The sequence below is a fragment of the Rattus rattus genome, chromosome 11 (genome assembly GCF_011064425.1).
Source record: "Rattus rattus isolate New Zealand chromosome 11, Rrattus_CSIRO_v1, whole genome shotgun sequence".
In the NCBI taxonomy this organism is placed as follows: domain Eukaryota; kingdom Metazoa; phylum Chordata; class Mammalia; order Rodentia; family Muridae; genus Rattus; species Rattus rattus.
The window spans coordinates 5,322,245-5,346,992 of record NC_046164.1 but is presented as its reverse complement, the minus strand read 5'-3'; the positions used below and the strand labels follow the sequence as shown (position 1 = coordinate 5,346,992).

General features: G+C 46.2%; 1 protein-coding gene across 1 annotated transcript in view; it reads left to right on the top strand.

Annotated features, from left to right (window-relative positions):
- Positions 1 to 1,234: 1,234 nt before the first annotated feature.
- Scarb2 (scavenger receptor class B member 2) overlaps positions 1,235 to 24,748 on the top strand; it is a 54,876-nt gene continuing 31,362 nt past the window's right edge. The window contains exons 1-2 of the mRNA XM_032915927.1: positions 1,235 to 1,684; positions 22,470 to 22,627. Of these exons, the coding sequence (XP_032771818.1) occupies positions 1,568 to 1,684; positions 22,470 to 22,627 (275 nt within the window). The 5' untranslated portion in view covers positions 1,235 to 1,567. The remainder of the gene's footprint in view (positions 1,685 to 22,469; positions 22,628 to 24,748) is intronic.

Sequence of the window (24,748 nt, the reverse complement as noted above, 5' to 3'; positions counted from 1 at the left end):
TTATGTGCTTCTTTTTTGTTTGTTTTCTTTCCTCTTTTGAGACAAGGTCTCCCTGTATGGTGCAGGCTGGCCTCGGGTGCCACAATCATTTGAATGTTTCCCATCCTGGTTGGTTGACTCCTTAATGATAAGGACACTGGACTGGCCAAGAAAATGTCTGTCCAGATCTTCCCCTGCAGATGGCATTAGTGACGGATGACCCTCTCAGCTGCTGAGGACTACTGAAATCTATCCCGTGGTATTTAACCCCCAGTTGGTAAAGACTAACTTCTCAAGGTTGCTCCCAGCTCGCTGATTAAGCACAACAGGGACATTTAAGGCAGGCCTACATCTGAGATATGTCAGAAATTGGGAACGTGCCAATTTGCCTCAAGGACAACCCTCTTTCCCGTGGCTTTGTTGAACTTGTAGTGAGTGTGGTATTTCTTTCCTCCCAGCCCACCCTACTTGCCTCTTCCCATTAACGAAATCACACCCACATCCCAACTCTAGTTCTTCTTTTAAACCTGTATAGCACTTCTCTTCCCTTTATAATAGGGCTGTGTGTGTGTGTGTGTGTGCGTGTGCGTGTGCGTGTGCGTGTGTGTGTGTGTGTGTGTTCGAACTAGTCCCTTATTCAACTCATGATGACCAAAGCAGACAATAAACACTTGCTCGACATGACTTGCTTCTCTGTTAACACCTTTTATCAGGACACAAAGCCTTTCAAAATCTGATCTCCAAAGGCACTACAAACCCTACAGCATAGCCTGCACTACTCAACAGTTAACTCTTTATCTTCCAGGGTTTTGCTTTCACTCCTACAGCCTTTGCCTTCAGTCCCTGGAATGCCTGCTCGCTTTCTTGAGGACACACTCTGACATAGTCCTGAAGACCCAGTTCAACCCAACAAGGCAAATGTCTCTGCTGGCACAAATCAGCTGGCACCTTGTAAAAGCATTCGTTACATTGTACTAAAACCTTCAGAGGAACCCGGGAGATCCTCTGGAGCAAGGGAAACCGCAGGTCAAGCCGGAGTTCCCCAGGTTTAGCCCAAGCAGGGATCTGCAGGAGAAAGAAAGTGGCTGAGTGAACAGGAAAGGGCGATTTCAGTTCCCGGGGTGACCGCTCCACCTGCAGGGAGAGGATGCAGGCGCAGCGCCCGCCGAATCGCAGGGGCCGCTGCAGGGCACATGACTGGAGGCCTCCGCCCGGCCCCTCCCGCTTCCCGGCACAGTCGCCAGCCGCCACCAACACCGCCGCGCCGCCGCGGCTTGCTGGCGAGCCCCACCGACCCGCGTCACCGCTCTGCGCGCTCCCTGCACCTCCCGGGCTGCAGCAGCCCGAGAAAACGAAAGCCAGGCGATCCCAGCACCCGCGATCGCGCGGGCTCTGTGCTCCGAGGGCCGTGCTCGCCTGGTGCCTACTCCAGGGCTGTGTACACCGCGCAGGCGGCGGCTGAGCCCGCACCAGGAGGGCGCGGGAGCCGCAGGGCCCCGGAGCTTTGGGCGACTGTTACGCGGCCTTGGCCGAGGCTCTTCCTTGCTCGCCGTTCTGTCGCGGGCCTGGCCCGTGAACCGCTCACAGTATGGCCCGATGCTGCTTCTACACGGCGGGGACACTGTCTCTGCTGCTGCTGGTGACCAGTGTCACGCTGCTAGTGGCTCGAGTCTTTCAGAAGGCAGTGGACCAGACGATCGAGAAGGTGAGCCAGACTGTGTGTATGTGTGTGTGTGTACAGGCCACTCTCCCATTGCGGACCTCGAGTGGGGAGAGCTGCATTGGCGCCGAGCCTGCAGAACACAGCTCTTGTTTGCCCCTGGTCTCTCGGGGCTGGCAGGATGTGGAGACTTGAGGTTGACTCTTCCCTTTAAATAACCTGTAGTCTACAGATGTTGACTTTGTAAAAAAGCCTTGAGTATCCGTCCTATCCTTAGCAATTCTCCCCACCCCTCAACACACTGGGCCTATGTTGATTCCTGTTTCCCTTGCACTTCACAAAGAAATAGAAAACACTGCCGAAGAGGCTGCTTTGTCGGCTGCCCGCGCGGCCTTTGAAGAGGAGTGGGCCTGGGGATGAGAAGTGGGTGAGAGGTCTATTGTGTTCTTGCCTTTCTGGGCAGTGCAGGGCAGTGCAGGGCAGTGCAGGGCAGGGCAGGGCAGGGTAGGGCAGGGCACGGAGGGGAAGGGAAGGGAAGGGTAGATGGCAAACAGGGTCAGGTTTTAGGAATGGGTGACATTTTATCCATTGCAGTTAGTGCTTGGCCGCCTTGTGTCTCGCACAGCCTCGACTCTGTTTCATCCTTCATCAGGGTAATTAAAAATTTGGGTAATTAAAGAATTTGGACCTGTCTCCCAGGGTGGATGATCGGGGCCTGCTGGTCATGTGGAAGACTTCTCCATCCTGGTCATTTCTTCCTTTTGCCCTTTCACCCACATTCACCAAGCATGGTGGAAAGAGGAACAGGAGAGAGTTACTAGGATCGCTTTTTCCTTTAAAAATAAAGAGATAAATAAACAAGTCCCTGGAGTAGCCTTTCTCTTTAGCATCATTGTCTTGCTGATCGGTATTCCTCACACCCAGGAACAAAAGCTGAGGTTTGAGAATCTGCTGGGAGTCACTCTATTCCAGATTAATAAAACTGGTTGCCTTATTCCAAAAGCCAGTAGATGAAGTCCCTAAACGGAGATTCCCAGTAGTAACCAGTTACTTGGAATCTGGCAATTAAAGATTTTCTTTTTAAGTGTCAAGGCAAAGGCTTATTCAAGCCTTAATGAGATGGCACTGCCAAGACCAAGCCTACTGTGTGAGCTTCTCAAAGACCATTGTTGCCCTGAGCGTGTGTGTTCAAAGAGAAAAACAAACTCTTTCTGTCCTCCACATCCCAATCCAAGGCCAGTCTTCAACTCTTGCTTTGTACTTGAGTAAGGAATACAACAGTCAGAATATGGGTGTGTGTGTGTGTGTGTGTGTGTGTGTGTGTCTGTGTGTGTGTCTGTGTGTGTGTCTGTGTCTGTGTCTGTGTCTGTGTCTGTGTTTGGAGGATCTGGTAAGATAAAGGTTTCTCCCTGCACCTCAGCCATAAACACTGATTCTTAGTGAACTTGGTTCATTCAGGCAGGGTTATTTGGGAAGTAGCATCACAGGACCTGAGTTTCTGTTGGCCACAAGTGCTTTTCTTATAACCATCTTTTTTTTTTTTTTTTTTTTTTTTTTTTTTTTTGGGACCGAACCCAGGGGGAAAAAGTGCTTTTCTTCCTGATTGATAAGTTATAGCACAGGAGACTTACAGAACTGCCCGACCTGAGCTGCAGAGTGGTATATACTACATGATGTCTGATAGGAAGGAAATAGGTTCATTCTGGTGAGATGGATTGGGGATGTTGTAAGTCAACCAGAGGTTACCAGTGTGCACTTCCCAGGGAAACCTGTAGGGTCATCCCAAACAGAGGGAAAGACCAAGAAGGGCTTTACAGAAGGGCAAGGAATGAATGTTGGCTCCACGTGCCCACTGAGAAGCCAGGGACTACTTGTTGAATCTTTCTTTTAGAGATAGAATGTCATTATGTAGCCCAGGCTGGTCCTTGAATACACCACTCTTGTCTTAGACTCCCAGGTGCTGGGGATTGATCACAAGAATTACATGACACCTGTCATCTGTTTTTTTTTTTTTTTTTTTTTTTGGCCTTCAGTTTTTTATTCTGTGCTAGCATGATTGGTATCACAGGGGATGAACAGTGAATCATCCATTCAGGTCAAGAATGACGGAAGCACTGTCGGCACATGTTCAGCCCATTTGGATCAGACCGTGAGCAAGGCGAGAACCTGGGCTTCGCAGGTGACTCATGACCCATTTTTCAGAGGAAGGAGGAAAAAAGGCCTGTCATCTTTTTTGAGGGAAGGAGGTGTAGTTCAGGCTAGCCTCACATCCACCCTCGAGTTGGAAATGATCCTGCCTCCACATCCTGAGTGTTGGGGAGACAAGTGTGCTTCACCACACCTGGTTTACACAGCACTGTGATTGAACGGAGGTTCCTTGTATCTTAGACTCTTCAAACTAGCTCTCCTTCCAGCCTGTAATATTTTTATTCATGTTTCCTTGACTGTAAGCTCTGATAATAATGACCAATGCATTTAGAAAGAGCATAAGAAATTCTAAGAAAATAGTATGCTTTCCCTCCTGGGATCTAGTCAGAGTTTAATGGAATGATAGCTTTTTTTTTGGTTGTTTGTTTTTTGGTTGTTTGGTTTTTTGTCTGTTTGTTTTTTGTTTGTTTGTTTGTGTTTTTTTTAGAAGCCCCACAGTGAATCAGAGATCAGGAATCGCACACCCTGTGTTCAGATTCTAAGTGTACCACTCTGCAGCTTCAGCCTTGAGCAAGTCACTTAACTTTTCAAAGCCTTGGTTTCTTTTCTTGTGAAACTGGGAAGCTGAGTGAGGCACCTTGGCCACCCACTTGTGTTTCCATGAAACTCCTGAATTTTAAGCTTTTGGGTCCTTCCAGAGCCCTGTGCTTAATTTTATGCCCATTTTCCCCCTCCTACAAAGGGCTCTTCAAACTACAGAAGTTTCAGGATCCATAAAACCTGGATCTTATGGGCTAAGCGTAGACATAGACCTCACACTTAGCACACAAGGACTGGGTGATCAATATGTGACCTCCCTCATTATTTCCAGTAGTATTTCTGTGGGGTAATTCATTCACACATTGACTTTAATATGATCCACATTGTGATCTAATCCACGCCAACTGCCAGTTCTTACTGTTTTCCTTTGAAGATTGTACCTCAACTTGTGTAACATCAAAATAGGAATGGGGAAAAGATAACATTCAGATACTCAGGTTCCGCCAATTTTGGGAAGCTTGGTAAGATAATTGCTATGCAGATTGATCTCAGGGATAATATAATAAAATAAAGTGCTTGCCACACAAGCACAGGGACCTGAGATTAGATCCCCTGAACCCACATAAGAAACTGGATGAGGCGGGCTGGAGAGATGGTTCAGCCGTTAAAGGCTAGGCTCACAACCAAATATATATAAGAAACTGGATGAGGCAGCATGCACCTGTGACCTTAGCACTTTGGAGGCAGAGGCAGGAGGATGTCTGGGACTTCTAGACAGCAAACCTGGCCAATGGCGAGTTCTAGAGTCAGTGAAAGACCTGGTCTCAAATAAACAAACAGGCAAATACATGAGACGTGGTTGAAGATTCTCAACATTGACCCCTGGAGTCCACACGCATGTGGACAGACATGCACATGTAGTCATACATGTAGCCACATCACCCATATGCACACATCAAGAACAATAACAGAAAGGAAGAAAGGAAACGAGCTCTAGAGTAAATATGGTGGGTGGAATGGTTATTGGAAGCAACTGTCCCAGCTGCCTGCTATTTACCATGACCAAAATTTAGACACAAATATTGGTTGGAAGTAATCAAGTTTATTCAAAGTCAGACTTGAAGAAATTAGCAGGGCCAGCTTCCCAACTGTCTGCCTTGGGGGCTTTTATGGGAGATGTGAGGTACCGAAGGGACACTGAGGCTGTAGCTGGGCAGAGTCCTAGAAGGCCTAGAAGAAGGCACTTCATGATAGAGCTTGGTTTCTTCTTCTTCTTCTTCTTCTTCTTCTTCTTCTTCTTCTTCTTCTTCTTCTTCTTCTTCTTCTTCTTCTTCTTTTTCTTCTTCCCTTCCTCCTCCTCCTTCCCTCCTTCCCTCCTTCTCTTCTTCCTCCTTCCCTCCTTCCCCCCTCCTCCTCCTCCTCCTCCTCCTCCTCCTCCTCCTTTTGAGACAGGGTCTCACTCTCTAGCACTGGATGGCCTGGAACTCATAGAGATCCACCTTGGCCTCCACCTGCTGGCATTAAATGCAGGATGCAGGCCACCACCCAGGCTGGATCTTGGATCTTAACTCCTGCTGCTAATCTAAAGAAAGATCTAGCAGTTAATCATCTTGACCATGCAGATGTAACCACACTAGAGTCTGTCTCCATCAGATTGGCCTGTGGGTGGGCCTGGGATGTGTAGGAAAGGTACGCTGAGCAGACCAGGGAGTGAGTCAACAAGCAGTGTTTCTCCATGGTCTCAGCTTCAGTTCCTGCTCCAGGCTCCTGCCTTTTCTTCCCCCAGCTCCTCTCAGTGATGGATTATTTATTTGGAAACCTAAGCCAAATAAATCTATTCTTTGCCCATCTTGCTTTTGGTCTGTGATTTATGACAGTGACAGAAAAGTAACTAGAACAATGAGCTCCTTCAACCAAATGATTGCAGAGGCTGGGAGGGCAAAAGTCAGGACAATTTCAAAGGATCTGCTGTTGCTGGACCCAGGCCTACTGGTTCCCACTAATGATGGCCTCATCCTGGGAAACCCATGTTGTCCTTGGTTTAGTTCTCATTTGCAGAGGTGTGCAAGCACCTTACTCCTCTTCTTCAGTGCCCCTCTCCCTCTCCCTCTCCCTACCTCTCTCCCTCCCCTTTTCCTCCTCCCTCCCCCCCTCTCAAACACCACACAGACACACAGACACACAGACACACACACACACATACACACACACACACACACACACACACACCTGGGTACTAAGGCATCAACAACACCTTATTCAGCAAGCACGTGAGGCTTTCTGAAGATAGATTTGCATAAATAGACCTAGCAGACTGCTTCCCACTGTGAGTCGGATGTAATGGTTGTACAATGTAACCAGAATCTTAGGGGTGGAAGTAGGGTGGGATTACCCCCATCCTCTTGGAGAGTTCCAAGCTGGCGGGAGCTGAGTGAGACCCTGTCCCAAAAAAATAAACACCAGGAAGCAAACCAGTTTTTTCTCAGAGAGCTTGGAAGGATGTTGTATTTATTCCATAAGCCAGCCCATCACTTTGATACCTAACACAGTGCCTGCTACATTGTAGATACATACTAACTTAATCTTCTTTTCTGGGAAGCAAACCCTGGGGTCCTTGCACGTGCTGAACAAGCTATGGCCGGGCTGCAGCTCCAGCAACTATATTCTCTCCAAGGGCTTTTTCTTGCATCTTGACCTCCTTTTCCTAGTTCTTTCCATTCAAAGTTAAGAATTAGTGCTTGCTAACTGTGTTTTCAAAACACAGAGCTGAGGCTATACTGCTATGACTCAATAGTAGAATGCGTGATTGGCGTGGTAAATGTCCTAGATTTAATCCTTAAGATTAGGAAAGAGGAGAGGGATCATGACTTAGTGCTTAGAGCTACAAATATAACAGAAAACAAGACAGTGTCTCCACCAAAAGCCAAGAAGACTTAGACTCTATATCTAAGGTTTTTGTTAAAAAAACAAAACAACCCCCTAAAACTTTAGACATCATCTTATTCGTTATTCTACTTTCTGGAAACAGAGGCTCAGGATGCTGAGTGGTTTATGGAAAGGCCAGGGGAGCAATAGGCTTTTGAGCTTGGTCACCTGATGCTGAACCTGTTTTCCCACCTTACCGATGATGACATCTCAGTTCCCGGGACTGCCCTGCCTGACTGTAGTTGTGTGTATTTGCTGGTATAAGGGTGTGCAGCCTCTCCGTCCAAAAGACTGCTGGTTTGGATAATGAATACTGTGGCCACCTCTTACCTGACCCTAGCCACATGGTCTTCCCACAATTCTATTGTCTGTCACGTCTTGGCATGGGAGGACCCCAGGCTTTAAGGAACACAGATCCCCTTCATGCAGGAGGACTCTTTTTCTTTCTATAAAGCTTGAAGAGGAAGCTCTTGAGTTAGAAGAAGCCCTGTCAGGCCTCCTGAGAAGATGATAGAAACTAGGTGGTCAGCAGGGATCCAGCTTCCTTTGCTTACACATTCAGCCCTGGCTGTTTACTGATCTGGGGCTTCCCCACTGCCATGTGGCTCCAGCTGCTGATCCTCTCAGGAAATGTTCACTTCTCAGTTTCTCCTTTGCAAGTTGATAACAGTGATGTGGTTGGATCTCCACCCAGGTAGGACTCAGAGAGCTATAAACAGGAATGTGGATAACTTCCTTAAAGGAAGGACTCCTAAACAGCCTTCTCTTCAGTCTATTCAAAACCCGGTCTTATCACAGGACACTCCCATATGCTTCCTTCAACCTTTAGTCCAAGCTGATGGAAAGTGTCCTCATAATTACCTGTTAGGACAGTGGAATAGACCAGTAGTTGTCAGCGTTGTCCCGAAACTCTGGGGCAGTGATTCTCAACCTTTGTAATGCTGCAGACCCCTTAGTACAGTTCCTCACATTATGGTGATTCTCAGACCATACAATTATTTTTGTTGCTACTTCATAACTATAATTTTGCTACTGTTATGAATTGAAATGTAAATGTGTGATATGCAGGATATCTGACCCGTGATCCCCAAAAGGGTTCAGACCCACAGGTTGAGAACTACTGCTCTAGGGGGATTTAGCTCTTATGGAGGTGTGAAGATGGCAGACTCATTAGGAACAGTGCCAGGTTAAGGAGCTGGGGATAGTGATGGTTTTAGCCCATCTTCCTTCCTTGATATGGGAATTCTAGCTGAGGACATTATTACTAATACCACCGTTATCCCGCACATTTACAGGAAAAGACAGAAATAGTGGCATAGGAAGGTTCTTAGCTGTGGCAGCTACTGTTTGGTAAAGTGTAAAGTCCTTCTTTCAGGCCACAGCCAAAGGGCCATCTGGTCTGCTAGACATTTGCTTGCTTCACAGAAAAGAGTCAGCCGGTGGGAATAAGCTCCTTAATGAAAAGGTGTGATGCTGGCCAAAGGAGGAGACAGGTCCGATCCATATTGTTAAATAGATCACACACTCATAGGACTAAGAGGGGAGCTGTTTTTAATCAAAACTAGTAACTAACAGTCAGAAACAACCAAAGAAAAATAAGCTCTGTCCTGGGTTCTCATATACTTTGAGACAGAATCTCAGGTAGACCAGTTGGCCTTGAACTCTCTGTTGGAGAGAATGACCTCAAATCCTACCCAGTCTTCCTGCCTCTTTGTCTCAAGTGCTGGTCACACCCAGCAGTTTGCTTTCTCTTTCTAAAAGTGCTTTGGGGGATACACTTTGTCCTTCATTGTTTGTTTAGTGAGTGTTACAAGAAAGTGTACTGCTTGCAAGGCAAAGTGCAGGCAGAGAGCTACAAGTATGACAGTAAACAAGACAGGTGGGGGGTGGAGGGTCGGGGGTGGGCAGGGCTGTGGTGGAGAATTCCCTGTCCTTAGAAAACTAATCAAAGTCAAACTTCTTCAGGCCTTTTTTATACTCTTAAAACTCCAGAGACTTTTGTTAAGGACTCCAGAGAACTTTTGTTTCTGTGGGTTGTATGTACTGATGCTTACAGGCATAGAATTAAAACCAAAGCTGGAGATGAGTCTTGAGGACCCAAGTTCAAATCCCCAGGATTGAGGTAAAAGCTAGGCGTGGTAGTGTAGTGCTTAACGGGATCTATAATCCCAGTGTTCCTCCAGCAAGATGAGTGGTGGGCACAGGAGAACCCATGGAGAAGCCACAGCAGGGTAGCTTGGCAAGTGCAGCCTGAAAGCAAACAATGAAGGGACCCTGTCTCAAACTAGGTAGAAGGCAGGGGCTGTCACCAGAGCCATGTATTGACCCATGTTCCTGTACACACAAAAATATATATATTCACACACAAAAATAAAATTTTAACAATTAGAGAATACACCAACACATACGTACTTCTTCAACAGAGCAGGGACATCTTCATGGGTCAAGAAAACTCTACTTAGTCACAAAGCCAGAGAGAGAAAGGAGGAAAGGAGTAACTATTGTTACTAAAATTACTTTTGATTTTGTGGAGTGCCTGAGAGGGTCTCGGGGACTTCTAGGGGTCAAGAGACGATGTTCATCCAGTTTTAATTAATAATGCCAACTTTCTGGGAATGCCTATACATCTTATTATTTACGTAGATTATTAATATTAATCACATTATACACGTTGTAATAATATATATAACATGCATTTTCTTATTATAACATGTATAATGTATAATTATAATCTATACCCATGATTATTATTCTGTAAGACCCACTTGGAAACTATTACTAATAAATTTCAAAGCAGCCAGAGTTTGTTTAGTGCGCTGTTCACTCACTGTGTCTTTCTTGCGTGCCCATGAGTTCAGTGTTGAAACTGAGTTTTCAGATGGGTGAGGTGGTGAATGCCTTGAAATCTCAGGACTTAGAGAGCTAAGGCAGGAGAATTGAGGCCAGCACAGGCTACAGAGTACGTTGCAGGCTAGCCTGGGCAAAATGGTCCTCTGTCTTAATAGGGGAGGTTGGAGAAAGAGCCAAACCAATCAAAAGCCCCAGGTTTGGGACCATTGACGATGCAAGCTCTGAGAATCTCCTGTCTTCTAATGTGTTCTATAATTCTAGAATATTGGTCTCTCCATAACTCAGAGATGCCCTTCTCTGGCATCAGCCCCACAGAGTTTTCCATTTGTAGCACACAGCTTAGTATTTTAAGCCAGCTTCCAAGTCTTTTTCAAAGGTAAGGGTCCTGTTATACTTAGTTTGGAATCATCTCCTACTGCCAAATTCAATAACATCTACAAAGCAGCATGGTTGGGCCAGGATAGCTCAGTGGAAGGGCACTTACCTAGCACTCATGAGGCCCTGGATTTAGTCCCTAGCACCATAAAAGAGAGGGAAGAGGAGGAGGAAGAAAAAATGGGAGGGAGGGAGGAAGAGAGGAAGAGAGGAACGGATGAGATGTTTAATGAAAGCTTTCGGACGGATGGAAAGTTGGATGCCTTTGGAAGATTCTTGTCTGCTTGTTGTGTGGCTTTACATTTGAGCCCACCCTGTAGGACAAGTCGTCACAAATTTACCCCTGGGATGGTTCCTCCCTTTAAAATCTGGAAACCTGGGCTGGAAAGATGATTAAGAGGGTTGAGGTGTTTGTTTTGCAAGCCGGATGACCCGAGTTCAACACCCAGAACCATGGGGGTAGGAATGAGAACCAACTGTACAAAGGTGTCCTTTGACCTCCGCAGGCACACCCTAGGGCATACCCCCGCCTCATCATACAAATGCACAACAAACAAACAAATACAGTAAACTTTGGATGTGCTGTCTAGTGACACGGGTTTCCGGTCCTTTCTTGGTGTGAGCCCCACCAATCCTGTGTAGCAGCAGCCAACAGAGCAGACCTGGGGCTAGCCCTGCGGTGTTAGCCCTAGGGCCAGCCCTGCTGTCTTAGCCCATTTGAGCCGCTTTCTTAACACCACCAGGCTTCTGAAGAACAGAAATACATTTCTCACAGTTCTGAGGGTTGGGAGAGAGAGTCAAGGCCCTGACAGATCCAGCACCTGGTAAAGAAACATTGGCTTATTTGGTGGGTGTGGTGGGGGTGGTGGTGGATTGAGGGTACAGTTTATCAGGGCAGAGAGGGCCTGGGAGGAAGAACAGCTGTGCGCTACAGCCTGAGGGTGGTGACTGGTCACACTGCAGCCACAGCCTGGGTGTAGAGAGAGATGACCTCAGGACTCACAGTCTCCCTCCTCCTTTCTATCCTCCTGGAACTTTAGCCCCTAGGATCCTGTCAATCACATTCAGGGTGGGCCATCCCCTCTCACTTAGCTTCTGGGAACAGAACTTACGGACACACCCAGTGATGCTTTTCCTAGGTGATTTAACTCCACCATGATAGTGAAGATTAATCCTACGCTTAAGGACTTTGTTCTCGTGACAGTCGCTTGTGGCCTCACTTCCTGTCACCCTTGCCTTGGGCTTGAGGATTCTCACAGCTCCTAATGTCTAGCCAATGTCCCTCGACCTCTGGCTTGCTCTGTTGTCTCTCCCTGTGCCTCACCCTCTTTTCCAAAAGCAGAGAATGAAAGGTAGCATGTTTAACAAGCAAAGGCTTGTTCCTGTAGAAGTGACCACTCTGCACTGTGACAAACACCCGTGCAGATCCACAGCCTGCTTCTCTCACTAACACCCCCATTGCTCCCTTGGCACTGAGCTTTACACCTCTTCCAGAGACAATGGGCGCCTTCACTACAGTAATGTCACCATCTAATAGACAATTCATATTATATTTATTTATGGTGGCAATATGAAGTTGTTGGGTTTTTTTTTTTTTTAAATGAGAACAGCCTAGAATGGGTAAATCAAGCTATTTGACACATGCCATGTGATGTACTTATTTGCAGTGGGGGATGGGGGGTCGTGGTTGGATGAGAACAGTTTTAAAATCTACTCAGCTGTTTTCAAGTGTGTTGTTGTTAACTATAGTCACTCTGATGGGATGGTAGGTCTCTTCAACTCATTCTTAGCTGGTTGAAATTCACATTTTGACAACATAACTCCTTACCCTCCATGTCGAAGGCCCATTCAGAGGAACACTGTCTGTCTGCTGATTACCAGGCATGAGAGAGGAGACAGATAAACAAGTGGGAATCGCATCACAAGGCTCACACGTAAGATATAATCATAACCAAACAGGTTTGAAGTCATGAGTCAGGCTGTACAGGTTACACACAGAGCACGCTTTGATTCCACGGCTGCGTTTTATTTAGCCCTGTCTTAAAATCGTTTTTCTCACCACTCCCTGGCTCCCTGCCCACCCTCCCTGCACACTTGTGTTCCCTACTTTCACCGTGAGAAACGAAGGTTACTGTGGTCTGATGCTCACGTCTTATCCAAAGTTCTGTGTTGAAACCTCCCTTACTACTTTTGGATTTCCTTCTGGTAGGTACCCTTTCCCCTTTAGACCTGCTGGTCTCAACCTTGGCTGCTGTTTCTGATCACCCTGGACCCTTGAAATGCTTCAGCTGGTGTTTCCTAGCAGGAGTTTGCTTCAGTGTAGCTATTCCACCATTAAAAACAAAAACAAAAACAAAACACCAAACTTGTGTAATTTATAAGACAGAGTAGCAGCTTGCCAGTGAGCTAGCATTTGAAACAGCTGTCAGCTTTCATTAGCTAAACCTGTGACAGTTGCAATCGCAGCAGCGTGAGTTAACTGACAGTACAAAAAGTGCCCAAGGCCAGAATATCTGTTTCCAATGTAAAGTTTGAAGTCAAGGGGAAAACATTCATGGCAGAAATTTTTAGTGCAACAGAGACTAGATGGTGGAAGTGAAAATTATTTCAATTACAACAACCTGTCTTTCCTTTGCTTAATAAATGGGAGCACTTTTTCAAAACACAAAAGCAACTGGTGTTTTGGTATTTGGTGAGTTTTCTTAATCTGAAATCCAAGGGAAGCCACACATATTCTTTGGTCAGCTTCTCGAAGCTGGTTGCATTAAATGTGGGTGAATGGCAACATGGACGCTTGAGTTGTATTCATTTTCTCCTGAGCATTCTGTTGCCCTTGCAGAGTGCTTGCTAGTGCTCTTGAGGCCTGATGGTTTCCTTAAAAGTATTTCTGATTCCTTTCAAACCTGACGCAATTCCCCGAGTGTTGATTTTTATCGTTTGGAAATGGCTTGCCCCGGAACGGCTGGTTCAGTGACTTCACAGCTGTTTCTTTTCCCCCAAGGCTGTCTCACAGTGCTCAGTAGAGAAGTTAATGCAGCTATATCTGACCTACCTCAGGCCTGGCCTAGTCAATGGCTGTCTGTCCCCAGGTTCAGAACAGGGTTGCTGTTCTCACTCCTTCTTCTGACCAGCTTTTCACTGACTCAAGATCATGCTGTTTGTGAATTCTATCAACAGAAAGAAAGGAAGAAAGAAAGAAAGAAAGAAAGAAAGAAAGAAAGAACAAAAGAAAGGAGGAAGGAAAGAAGGAAAGAAGATACTTCTTTGTAACTTAAGATGTTATTTTTCTACTGTCAAATAAACAAAATGTCAAAAACTCTTAAAGCTAGAGAAGCGGAGGGTTGTACTGAGGGAGATGCTCACTGGTGATGTCTCTGGAAGCACCTGACAGCATGAGTTCATGAAAACCCTTATCAAATAGTTCAAATGCCAGCAGTCGATTTGAAGAAATTAATAGGGCTTCTGTCATGGCTCCGTGGGTAAGGCCCGTGCCTCGCAATCTGCCACCCGAGTTGGCTCCTAGAAGCTATATAAAGGTGGATGGAGAGAAACGAGTCCACAAAGTTGTTTTCTGACCTCCATGTCCTCACTCTGACACATGCAACCTCCTTCCCAACCATGCCCAGACGCACAGTAATGCATAACTAATTAAAAAGTAATCAACCGATAACTTAGATGGAGACATTTCAGAACATTCTCTGAAAGACAGAGATAAATACCTGTCGAAAAGAGAATGATTAGGTAAAGTCGATTGGTCACTACACAACAGATAAGTACACAGACACATATTGCTTCTGAAACTAAATGACAATGTATTTTCTTTCAAAATGCACATGTATATGTGTAGATTTTAAAATATCAGAAGGAGGGGCTAAAAAGATACCTCAGCCGTTAGGAGTAATCGATGCTCTTACAGGAACTTGACTCTGTTCCCAGTACCCACGTAGTAGCTCGCAGCCACCTGTAACTCAAGTTCCAGGGAATCCCGTGTGTTCCTCTGGCTCTGTGGTCACCAGTCACTCTTGTGCACATACACAGGTAAAACATACATACATATAAAATAAAAACAATTGCTTTAATTTAGCATGGACTGTAAGGGTATTATCTTTTCCTTCCTGACGCTCTTTTTGTTTCTCTTGTTTATTTGTGTATGTGTGTGTTCACGCGTGCGTGTGCTATGAGGCACACATGTGACACGTTACTCTTATGTAGCTTGGAGGAGAATTCCTCAGGAGATGGTCCTCTCTTTCCACACTGTTTTTCAGACATTGTTTCTCTTCTTCCTATTGTCCTTCTGACGGCATCCGACTTTGTTCATGGGTTCCAGGAATTGAACTCAGGTCAGCAGACCCGGCCATCTAACACTTTTACTCACTAAGCTAGCTCCGTGGTCCTTGCTATGTAGCCCAGGCTGACCTTGAACTCCTGATCCTTCTGCCTCTGCATGATCCTTCTTAGGAACTAGTGGCTTCCTGTTAGTTTTTTTTTTTTTTTTTTTTTTTTTTTAAAAGATTCCTTCATTTATTATATATAAGTACACTGTAGCTGTCTTCAGATATCCCAGAAAGCATCAGATCTCTTTACAGATGGTTGTGAGGCACCATGTGTTTTGTATAGGCTCAGGACTCTGGAATAACTAGTGGCTCTTAACCCTGCCATCTCTCAGCCCCCAAGAATTGGTTTTTTTAAATCAAACTTTATTATAAAAAATTTTTTGCAGGGGTTGAGGATTTAGCTCAGTGGCAGCCAAGTCGGAAAAAAAAAAAAAAAAAAAAAGATTTTGCAGCCAAGCGTGGTGGTGTATGCCTTCATTCCCAGCACTCAGGAGCCAGAGGCAGGCAAAATCTCTGTGACTTCGAGGCTAGCCTGGTCTACAAAGTAAGTTCCAGGACAACCTGGGCTGTTACACAGAGAAACCTTGTCTTGAAAAACAAACAAATGACTTTGCTAATAAAAGCTTTTCTAAGGCCAGCACGATGTCCTGGGAGGATACAGGACAGAGCACCATTTTCCTGATTTCAGGTGACAGCAAGTCATTTAGAAGCTGAGGTTGGAAGCTCACATGATTTCTCCCTGCACACTTGTAACTTTGTTTTAAATTTACTGTGTCAAATGTCTCTTTTAAATGTGATATTACTAGACACACTTCTGTAGACTGATCATTTTACCCTAGGCAAGAGAGAGACTCACTTACAATTCTTTTTTTTTTTTTTCTTTTCTTTTTTTCTGGAGCTGGGGACCGAACCCAGGGCCTTGCGCTTGCTAGGCAAGCACTCTACCACTGAGCCAAATCCCCAACCCCTCACTTACAATTCTATAAGACATTCGTGTTACTAACTTTTGTCTTAAGAGTGGGGCTCCTTCCTGTCACAGGAAGGACGTTGTACCTTTGGGCTGATGAACAGAAAAGTATGTTTTTCTGCCTTGTTAGTTTAGCTTTTGCTTTAAATTCATCAAGGGAATTCAACAAGGGATCTGTCCCGATCTTTATTTTAGTGATGATCCACAGTATTGGGCTTAGGAAAACCTGTCCCGTTCTACGTGGCTAAAATTAATAAGCACAATCCAAAGTCATTTGTGAAACTGATGTAGGATCTCATGCTGGTTTTTAATTTGGTCTGACGAAGACAGCTCACCTTTTGCGTGTTTATCTGGGGCTGTCACAGCAGAGCCTGGGGGATGGGCAGTAGTCTCCCCAGCTGTGGCTTCCTGTTAAGAATGTCACAGAGCACCTGTGGCTGTGATGCTGGTTCCGGGTATGTGGAGAATGAAAGACTTCCTGTGTTAGGCATCCTTGGGGCTTGAATTTAAAGGTCCTTACTTATTAGTCTGTTAACACCACTTTTGCAGAGCAAGCTCTTTGCAGTGTATACCCAGTGCATAAAACTAGAAGGTTCCATCCACTGGGATCTGCCTTCTGGCCCATCTTGTAGTACAATGTTCCTGTGCTTCCTCTGGATACATTAGCATAGCAGGGCTGAGCAGCTTTCAGCTCTGGGCTTCAGCTCTTCTCTCCTTAGGTCCTTGGATGCCAGTGGATGGAGTTTACTATGACCTCCCACAGTCTCCCTTGCTTTCCTTAAGAACTCAAGGTGACTGACTGGGAAGCTCACAGTCCAGAGTGCATCACGGTTTCTATGACGTTTTTATGGCCCCTTAGGGTAGGGTTGCTAGATATAAAACCCAGTTTAATTTACATCCCAGATAAACAGCAAATTACTTATTTTAGTGTTTAGTGCGTATGATGTTACCATTCACTTCCAGCTATCAGTTGTTATTGTCTGGCCATAGCTCTCTGACATACACACCCCTATTTTTTTTTTATTTATCTTTTTTTTTGTAATTATTTCGATATTTGCAGCTATCACAGCACTTTGTCCCCAAATCCTTCAGATGCCTCTATAAAGACTAAATCATTTTCTGGGCTGGAGAAATAGCTCAGAGGATCTGGGTTTGATTCCCAGCATCCACATGGGAGCTCCCAGTCATCTAACTCGAGCTCCAGGGAATCCAGTACCCTCTTCTGACCTTCTTGGGTATCAGGCACACATGTAGTATGGCAGATATACATGTAGGCAAAACACCAATACAAATATAATTTTTAGAGACTAATATATATATATACACATATATATATTTAAAAGGTTAAATCATTTTCTAGGTAGCTCGTGTAATATCGAAGACATAATTATAGTTAAGAAATTGTTGTTTCCGTGAAACTTGTTTGAATTTGCTAAATCTGGTCGCTGCACCAGGCTGTGAGGTAAGCACACAGGGCTTTGCTACGCTGCCGACCAGGGCTGGTCCAGACTTGATCTAACATACTGGCTTTGTAACTTGAGGAAGCCTGAGCCATTGTTTCCTTATCTGCGGAATTGGAGTGTCTTCTCCTTGCTCTTGTGGTGCCTGACTTGGATACAAACTGAAAAACTGGAAATTTATGCTTGCAGGACCTACACTAAGGCTCAGAAGCAGTGAGGCCTCTCGCACAGCCCCAGAGTCAGGCGGGTACACAGTAGGCAGCTGGCTGTGCTGGCAGTGTGACAGTTCTGTGAGCTGAACACAGCAGCAAAGGATAAAGATAAAGGTGTGGCTGCTTTTAGAAATGTTAGCGGTTGCATATACAGCTTCCCTGTGCTCTCTTGTCCTCCTTTGGTCATACACACAGAACTCATGGATATTACACACACACACACACACACATTCACACACACACACACACAGATACAGACACACAGACATACAGATACATATACACAGACACAGATACAGACACACAGACAGACAGACATACACACAGATACAGACACACATACATAGGTACAGACACACAGACATACAGATACACAGACACAGATTCAGACACACAGACAGACAGACAGACAGGCACACAGATACACATACACAGGCACAGACACACAGATACAGATACACAGACACAGATCAGACACACAGAGATGCAGACATACACAGATACAGATACACATACACAGGCACAGACACACAGACATACAGATACACAGACACAGATTCAGACACACAGACATACAGATGCAGATACACATACACAGATACAGATACACATACACAGGCACAGACACACAGACATACAGATACACAGACACAGATTCAGACACACAGATGGACAGACAGACAGGCACACAGATACACATACACAGATACAGACACACAGATACACATACACACAGATACACATACACAGATACAGACACACAGACATACAAACACACAGACATACAGATGCAGATGCACAGACACAGATACAGACACACAGATGGACACACACACACACACACACACACACACACACACACACACACACACACACGAGGCCCCCGGTCTCCTCTGGGATTTACAGAGGCCTCCTAGACTAGCCTGCAGCTATGTGAGACAGAGCAAACACACAGGAACTGAACAGAAACTGGGGGAGGTTTGAAGGCAATAAAAGCACAGGACAGTGTGTTCAGATGGCGTTGGCTCTGCTCAGTAGTCAGGGCAGAGACTGCCATGGGGTCAAGCTGACCACAGGGAGAACGCCAGGATGTGCCACAGTCTGCTACCAACTGTGACGCAGGCGAGCTGTCAAGGACAGGCGAGCTGTCAAGGACTGTTTCAGTGTTAGCCAGGAGTGTTTCCATTTGCTCTGTTTAAGGAGACCAGGTTTCTAAAGGTTTATTTTTACCCTAAACCTCAGAGAGACAAGTTTATAGATGCCCAAGTAGGCTGGCTTCCACCCTTTCCAGAAGGAGTTCTGCCTTCTTTCTTTCTGGACGCTCCCCCACTTTCTTTTATACCTTGGGCTGCCTGAGCTGGCTAAAACCAAGTGAGTTGAACTCAGCTGCTCACTGATGACTTCAGCTCTTGCTTGAGGAGTCTCTGGGGTCTTGTAATTTGTAGATGATCTTCTTTAACAAGTCCTTTCTTCTCTGTACCACCCCCCACCCCACCCCACCCCACCCTCGCCCCGTGCTGGGCCATAGCTGCCCTCCAGGTGAGGCCCTCTGCTCACTGGCTGATGCTGCCACTTCTAGGCACCCCACTTTTCCCGACACTGTTCTCAAGACTTGTCCACTTCTCCCAGGAAAGGAAACTTTTCGCCTAACCTTTGAGACCCCTACAAACATCACTATCAGCTTTTGCTGTTGGCAACGGTCCCGTCTCTCCTTACGGGAACGCTTTCAGGGAACCACTCTGACCCCAGTCAGATTTGGGTTATCCACTCCCAATTCCTCCTACCCGCCAGCCTCCAGGGATTGAATTTAGAGCCTTCCACATGCTAAGCGAGGTAAATGCTACTCCCTTTTGAGAAGCCAGCAGCCAGCCCAGTTGGTTACGTGCGGGAAGGCTGAATTTTCCGCTTTGGTTTCTGGTTTCATCCGCTTCTTGTTGCTCCCTAATGATCTCCCTGATTAGGTGTTTTCTGCGCTGACCACTCCATTCTTAAGCCTCGATGCCTCCGTGCTGTGTCATGGAGTTCAATGGAAAGTGCTGGGTTCTTCCAATACAGGTTTCCTCAGGGAGTTTGTGGAGAAGAAAGAAAATGATCACCCTGCCTTTTTCTACAAAGTTTTGCACAAGAAAAAGTGATCCTTACTGGTCTTTGAGATGCTCTGGAAAATGAAGTAATTATTATTTACAGACTCTCCAGTCTCATAATTGACTTAAGTTCCTGGTACAGTTTCTAGGCATGGGATCCATCGTGGTGATTGACTGCCAAAAACCAACATATACGAGAGATGTATAGGGAGAGACGTTCTTGTTTGTAATTCCAGTGTATGCTGAGTTGAGATGGATGCGTGGTGAAAAGCTGCTGAGTCCGAATCCAGCTGTGACACAGATGTGAAAAGCGTGGGCCCTTCAACTGTGTGCGTCCACCCAGTCTGGTGTCTTCAGTTCACTGCCCGCCCCTCTGCCCTCTGCTGGTTTAGGCTTGAGGTTAGGAAATGAGATAAAGACAGATCTTAGCCAGGCCCTGTAATCCCAGGATTTGGGAAAGTAAAGCCAGCCTGGGCTTGACTCAAGGCTAACCTGGGTAGCTTAGTGTTTCAAAATAACAATAATAATTAAACTTTTTTTTAAGGGCTGGAGATGTAGGTCAGTCGTAGAGTGCTTACCAAGCATCCACGGGACCCTAAATTCAATTCCCAATACTTCATGGGTAAGAAAAAAAAAAATCAAAAAAGCTTTCAAATATCCACTTCTACTGTGGACAAATACCTCTGGCCTGAGGGTAGGTGACACTTGCCAAGCAGGCACTTGAGCAGGACCTCAGAGGTTGGAGGAGTCAAGGTGTTGCATAGATTTTTATTTTTTTTTTTTTTAACTGTTTCTGTTCCATCAGTCACAGCTCAACTCACTGACTTAGCAAGGTGTTGGACAGACATGATGGCTGGACACCCTTTCCTAACATTCTCTGTGCCTTAGAGGAGGTGACACGGATTCCCCATGTAGGCCTGAGTAACCAGAGTCACCTGTTCACCTTACTGTGACCGGTGAGATGTCTCTGGAGGTAGCTCCGCCCACCTGAAGAAAAAGCTTCTCTGGGTAAATAATGCTTAGAGCAGCATTATTTTCTGGGCATAGGCATAATTACGTAGAAAGCGACTGGACAAGTACATCATGTCGACTAGCTGAAGAAACACCGGGAGCTTTGGCAATAGGGCCTGTGCCTCCCAGGCATGGAGTTTTGTCAGGTTTGCAGTGTCGACTATGAATTCTGTCTTGTGGAGCAGGCCTCACGACTAGTCAGAAAGCGGTTGGTTACTCCCATAACAAGCTGGCCACCATTGCCTCAATAAGCGGATTTCGCCTGGCTAGTCAGTAATATTCGGGGGCCACATCTGAGTAAGACCGTTGACAGTAGTTCTTCCTCTCAAGTCTGCATTGCACTCTGGCCATATTGGGCCTGGCTAGCAGTGAGGAAGCCTCCAGATCAATTCCACCTTGATTTCCCCATCCTGGGACCAAAGCATATGTTCTCATTAAGTCCTGTTAGGCAACCAAGAGCATGGCAGTTGCTTGGATTGTTCTGGGAGCCTTGGAGGTCTCCCCAACGGCCACTCATAGGGAGGTAGCCTACTAGATTTTCATTTAATAGCCTATGGTTTCTGGGAGCGTTTTATTCCTATGTTTCTGTTCTTATAGGGAAACCAGTCATATTGGGTCCCACGTTCACTACCTCATCTAACCTCAGTCACCTCTCTAAAAAAATCCAGTCTCCCCAGCTCCGAAAAAAAGAAAAAAGGAAAAAATCCAGTCTTCAAATATGCTCACATGCTGAGGTATTTGGAGTTAGAGCTTAAAAAGATATGAATTTAAGATATGGGGATATTAGCCCATGACATAAGTAGGAAGTAAAGGAAAGATTGTGGGGGAAAATGTCTACAATAGTCATGAAACTCGGTTTGTGTTTGAGCCAGAGGCAGCCATTTCTACCTTATAGATGTGTCAGGGGTTGGCTATAGATGCATGTACCTGATGGTGGGGTTTCTGGGTGGGCATGGGTCCGTGTGAAATGGAAGACCAAAGCCGGCGTTAACGCGTCTGACTGATTCTTAGGCTTAGTGACAGTGAGGCCTGTTAATGTAAAATAGGACCCCGTTCTCAAGAGACCACAAGTGATTGCCCAAGAGAGAATTAAAATCCGCAGGCAAGGAGGGCAGACCGTGACAGGCACTGGAATCTGCTTTTGGCATGGAGGGTGGACTCCTGATTTGGGGCCATGAGATGAGTACAAGCAGGATGAGAGCCTGGCCGCTCTGCCCTCCTTCCATGCCTGTGTTTCTTCAGGTCTGATTCTTGCTGACTCTGCACAGGACAGACATGATCATTCCTGAGGAGTGTCTCTCTGCCCGACCTAGCTCAGCCCCTTCAGGACTCACCTGCTGGAAGATGAGAACCAATGTGTATGATGGAGTGGCTATAGCTCAGAGTGGATCATTTGGGAGGAACAGCTTGATACTGCAATTAATTTACCGACAGCACCTGGCAGGGTCAGATATGGGACAAAGATGGGCAGAGCCACTCTGGTTCTTCCTCTGTTTAAACTTAAAGTTCACCAGGCATGCCATCACTCAGGGGCTGAGAGAAAAGCACTGCCTCAGAGGGCCAGCCAGGACTACCCAGCGAGCTTCAGGCCAGCCTAGACTTCAGAGTGAAGCACTGTGTTAAAACCAAGCAAACCTCAAACTTCTAAAGCTCTGTGAAGACCCCGGTGATGAGCTCAGAGTCATAGGACACCTTTAAATGTTTCTCTTCTCAACACATGGGTTATGTCTTTCTCTGCCTTTTACAGTTACTCGTCTCTCTAATTCGGGCTGCCATCACAAGCCTCTTGTGGTTTCTGGAAGCTGGGCTTCTGCCCCCAAACTGCCGTTACAGGATAGGAAATGCCCTTCTTTCTGTCCCACGTTCAGAAGCCTTACCATTTCGTAAACCTGTTTGTTTTTGTCTTTTTTTTCCCCCTCCTCAGAATATGGTATTACAAAATGGTACCAAGGTCTTTGATTCCTGGGAGAAGCCCCCTCTACCTGTGTACATCCAGTTTTATTTCTTCAATGTCACCAATCCAGAGGAGATCCTCCAAGGAGAAATCCCCCTGCTAGAAGAAGTGGGGCCGTACACCTACAGGTGAGTCCCTCCTCCACTGTTGAAACGCGGTGGGATCCGTGGGCCGTACCAGCAAAACTGCGCTAGGATTGGACCGGTGGACACACTGCGTTGTCTGTGTAGCCTGAGGCATTGCTGTTGTCTGGGGAGATTCTTCGACTGAGCTCTGTGGGCGGGGCTTCGTCCCTGCCTGTCACACTTAAGAAGGCTGCCCCTTCCTGTCCTCCATAGCTGCTCTCCACCTCTTTTAAGCCCCCCCCCCCTCAGACTTTGGCGACTTTTAGGGCTCCCTCCAACTCCCTTCCTCACATACAGTTTTAAACCAGTTTCTAGAATTCACGGTTGATCTGAGATGTTTTCTGATTCTCGTTCTTTTTTTTTTTCTAATGAGACTGGTTTTCTTGTAGCTCAGGATGGCTATGTATAGAAGGATGACCTTCAACTTCTTGATTCTCCTGCCTCCTCAACTGGGATTGTTGGAACAAGTGCTTACTGGATAGCTTCTATTTCATGTTGGGTGTGAACCCAGGGCTTACATGCGTTTTACCAACTTACCTGTGTCCCCAGCACTTCTCTAGAGTTTTACTGCCCTGAAATTTATTCTGTAGCCTAAATTGGCCTTGAACTTGAGCTCGTGGCTATCCTCCTGCCTCAGCCTCCCAAGTTCTAGGATTTCAAACATAGTACACCACACTCAGGTCATTCATTCCTTTTTAAGCTCCACCCACCGTGTGTAAGGAGTAGCAGGTGGTGACTGGGCTTGGGGCAGTAACTGCCAGTTTCAAAGGCTAAGAAGATTGAAGAATGGTATTGATCAGTTTTCATTACATTGTGTGTGTGTGTGTGTGTGTGTGTGTGTGTGTGTGTTTTTCGTGTGCCTGCTCACGAGAATGCACTGTGGCATATGTGTCAGAGGTCAACTTGCAGGCGTCAGTTCTTTTCTTTCCCTGGGTGGATCCCAAGTCCTCAGGCTTGGCAGCAAACACCTTTGCCTGTTGAGCCATTCTCCTGGGCCATAAATGTTCAAAGGTGAGCAGACTGAGGGAGATGACTTGGGTCTTAGAGCCCAGAGAGTTTCTGTGTTGCCATAGTCCAGTAGTTCCTCCTTCCCCTGCAGGAACCACGCCAGGAAAGGCTTTCTTTGCCAACATTAAACAAACAAAGACTTCAGTAAAGAAGCAGACAGTCAGTTCGTTCTTCTGGTCTGCCAGCTGGTCTCAAAGTTGTGGTAATCAGTTGCCCAGCATGGGCTGTATCATGAGTTCTAGGTCAGCGTGGGCTACACTGAGACTCTGTCTCATAAAAGCAAAAGCAAAACAATACCCAAGCTAAAAAGAATGCCCAGAAAGGAGTTTGGAATTATCAATACCTCTTCGATGAGTGTTACCTAATTGCGTCGCTCCCTATGCCACACCCTTCCCCCCACCATCCCTCCAGATACTCCCATGATTAGGACATATGCTAGAGGTACAAACAATGCTCTTGACCCTTTACATGAATATTAAACAAGTAACGGCGATGTGGCATATCATACCGTGAATTATTTTCTTTTTCTCTTATTGGATATTCTTTTATTTATATTTCAAATGTTATTCCCTTTCCCAGTTTCCTGTCCATAAGCCCCCTATTCCCTCCCCCTCCCCCTTCTTCTATGAGGGTGTTCCCTCACCCATCCATCTACCCACCCTTACCTACCTCTCTGCTCTGACATTCCCCTATACTGGTGGGGTTCAACCTTGGCAGGACCAAGGGCTTCTCCTCCCATTGGTACCCCACAAGGCCATCTTCTGCTACATATGCAGCTGGAGCCATGGGTCTGTCCATGTGTACTCTTTGGATGGTGGTTTAGTCCCTGGGAGCTCTGGTTGGTTGGTATTGTTGTTCTTATGGGATTGGAAGCCCCTTCAGCTCCTTCGGTCCTTTCTCTAACTCCTCCAATGGGGACCTTGTTCTCAGTCCAATGATTGGCTGCGAGCATCTGCCTCTGTGTTTGTCATGCTCTGGCAGAGCCTCTCAGGAGACAGCTATATCAGGCTCCTGTCAGCATGCACTTCTTGGCATCAGCAATAGTGCCCGAGTTTGGTGACTGTATGTGTATGGGCTGTATCACCAGGTAGGGCAGTCTCTGGATGGCCTTTCCTT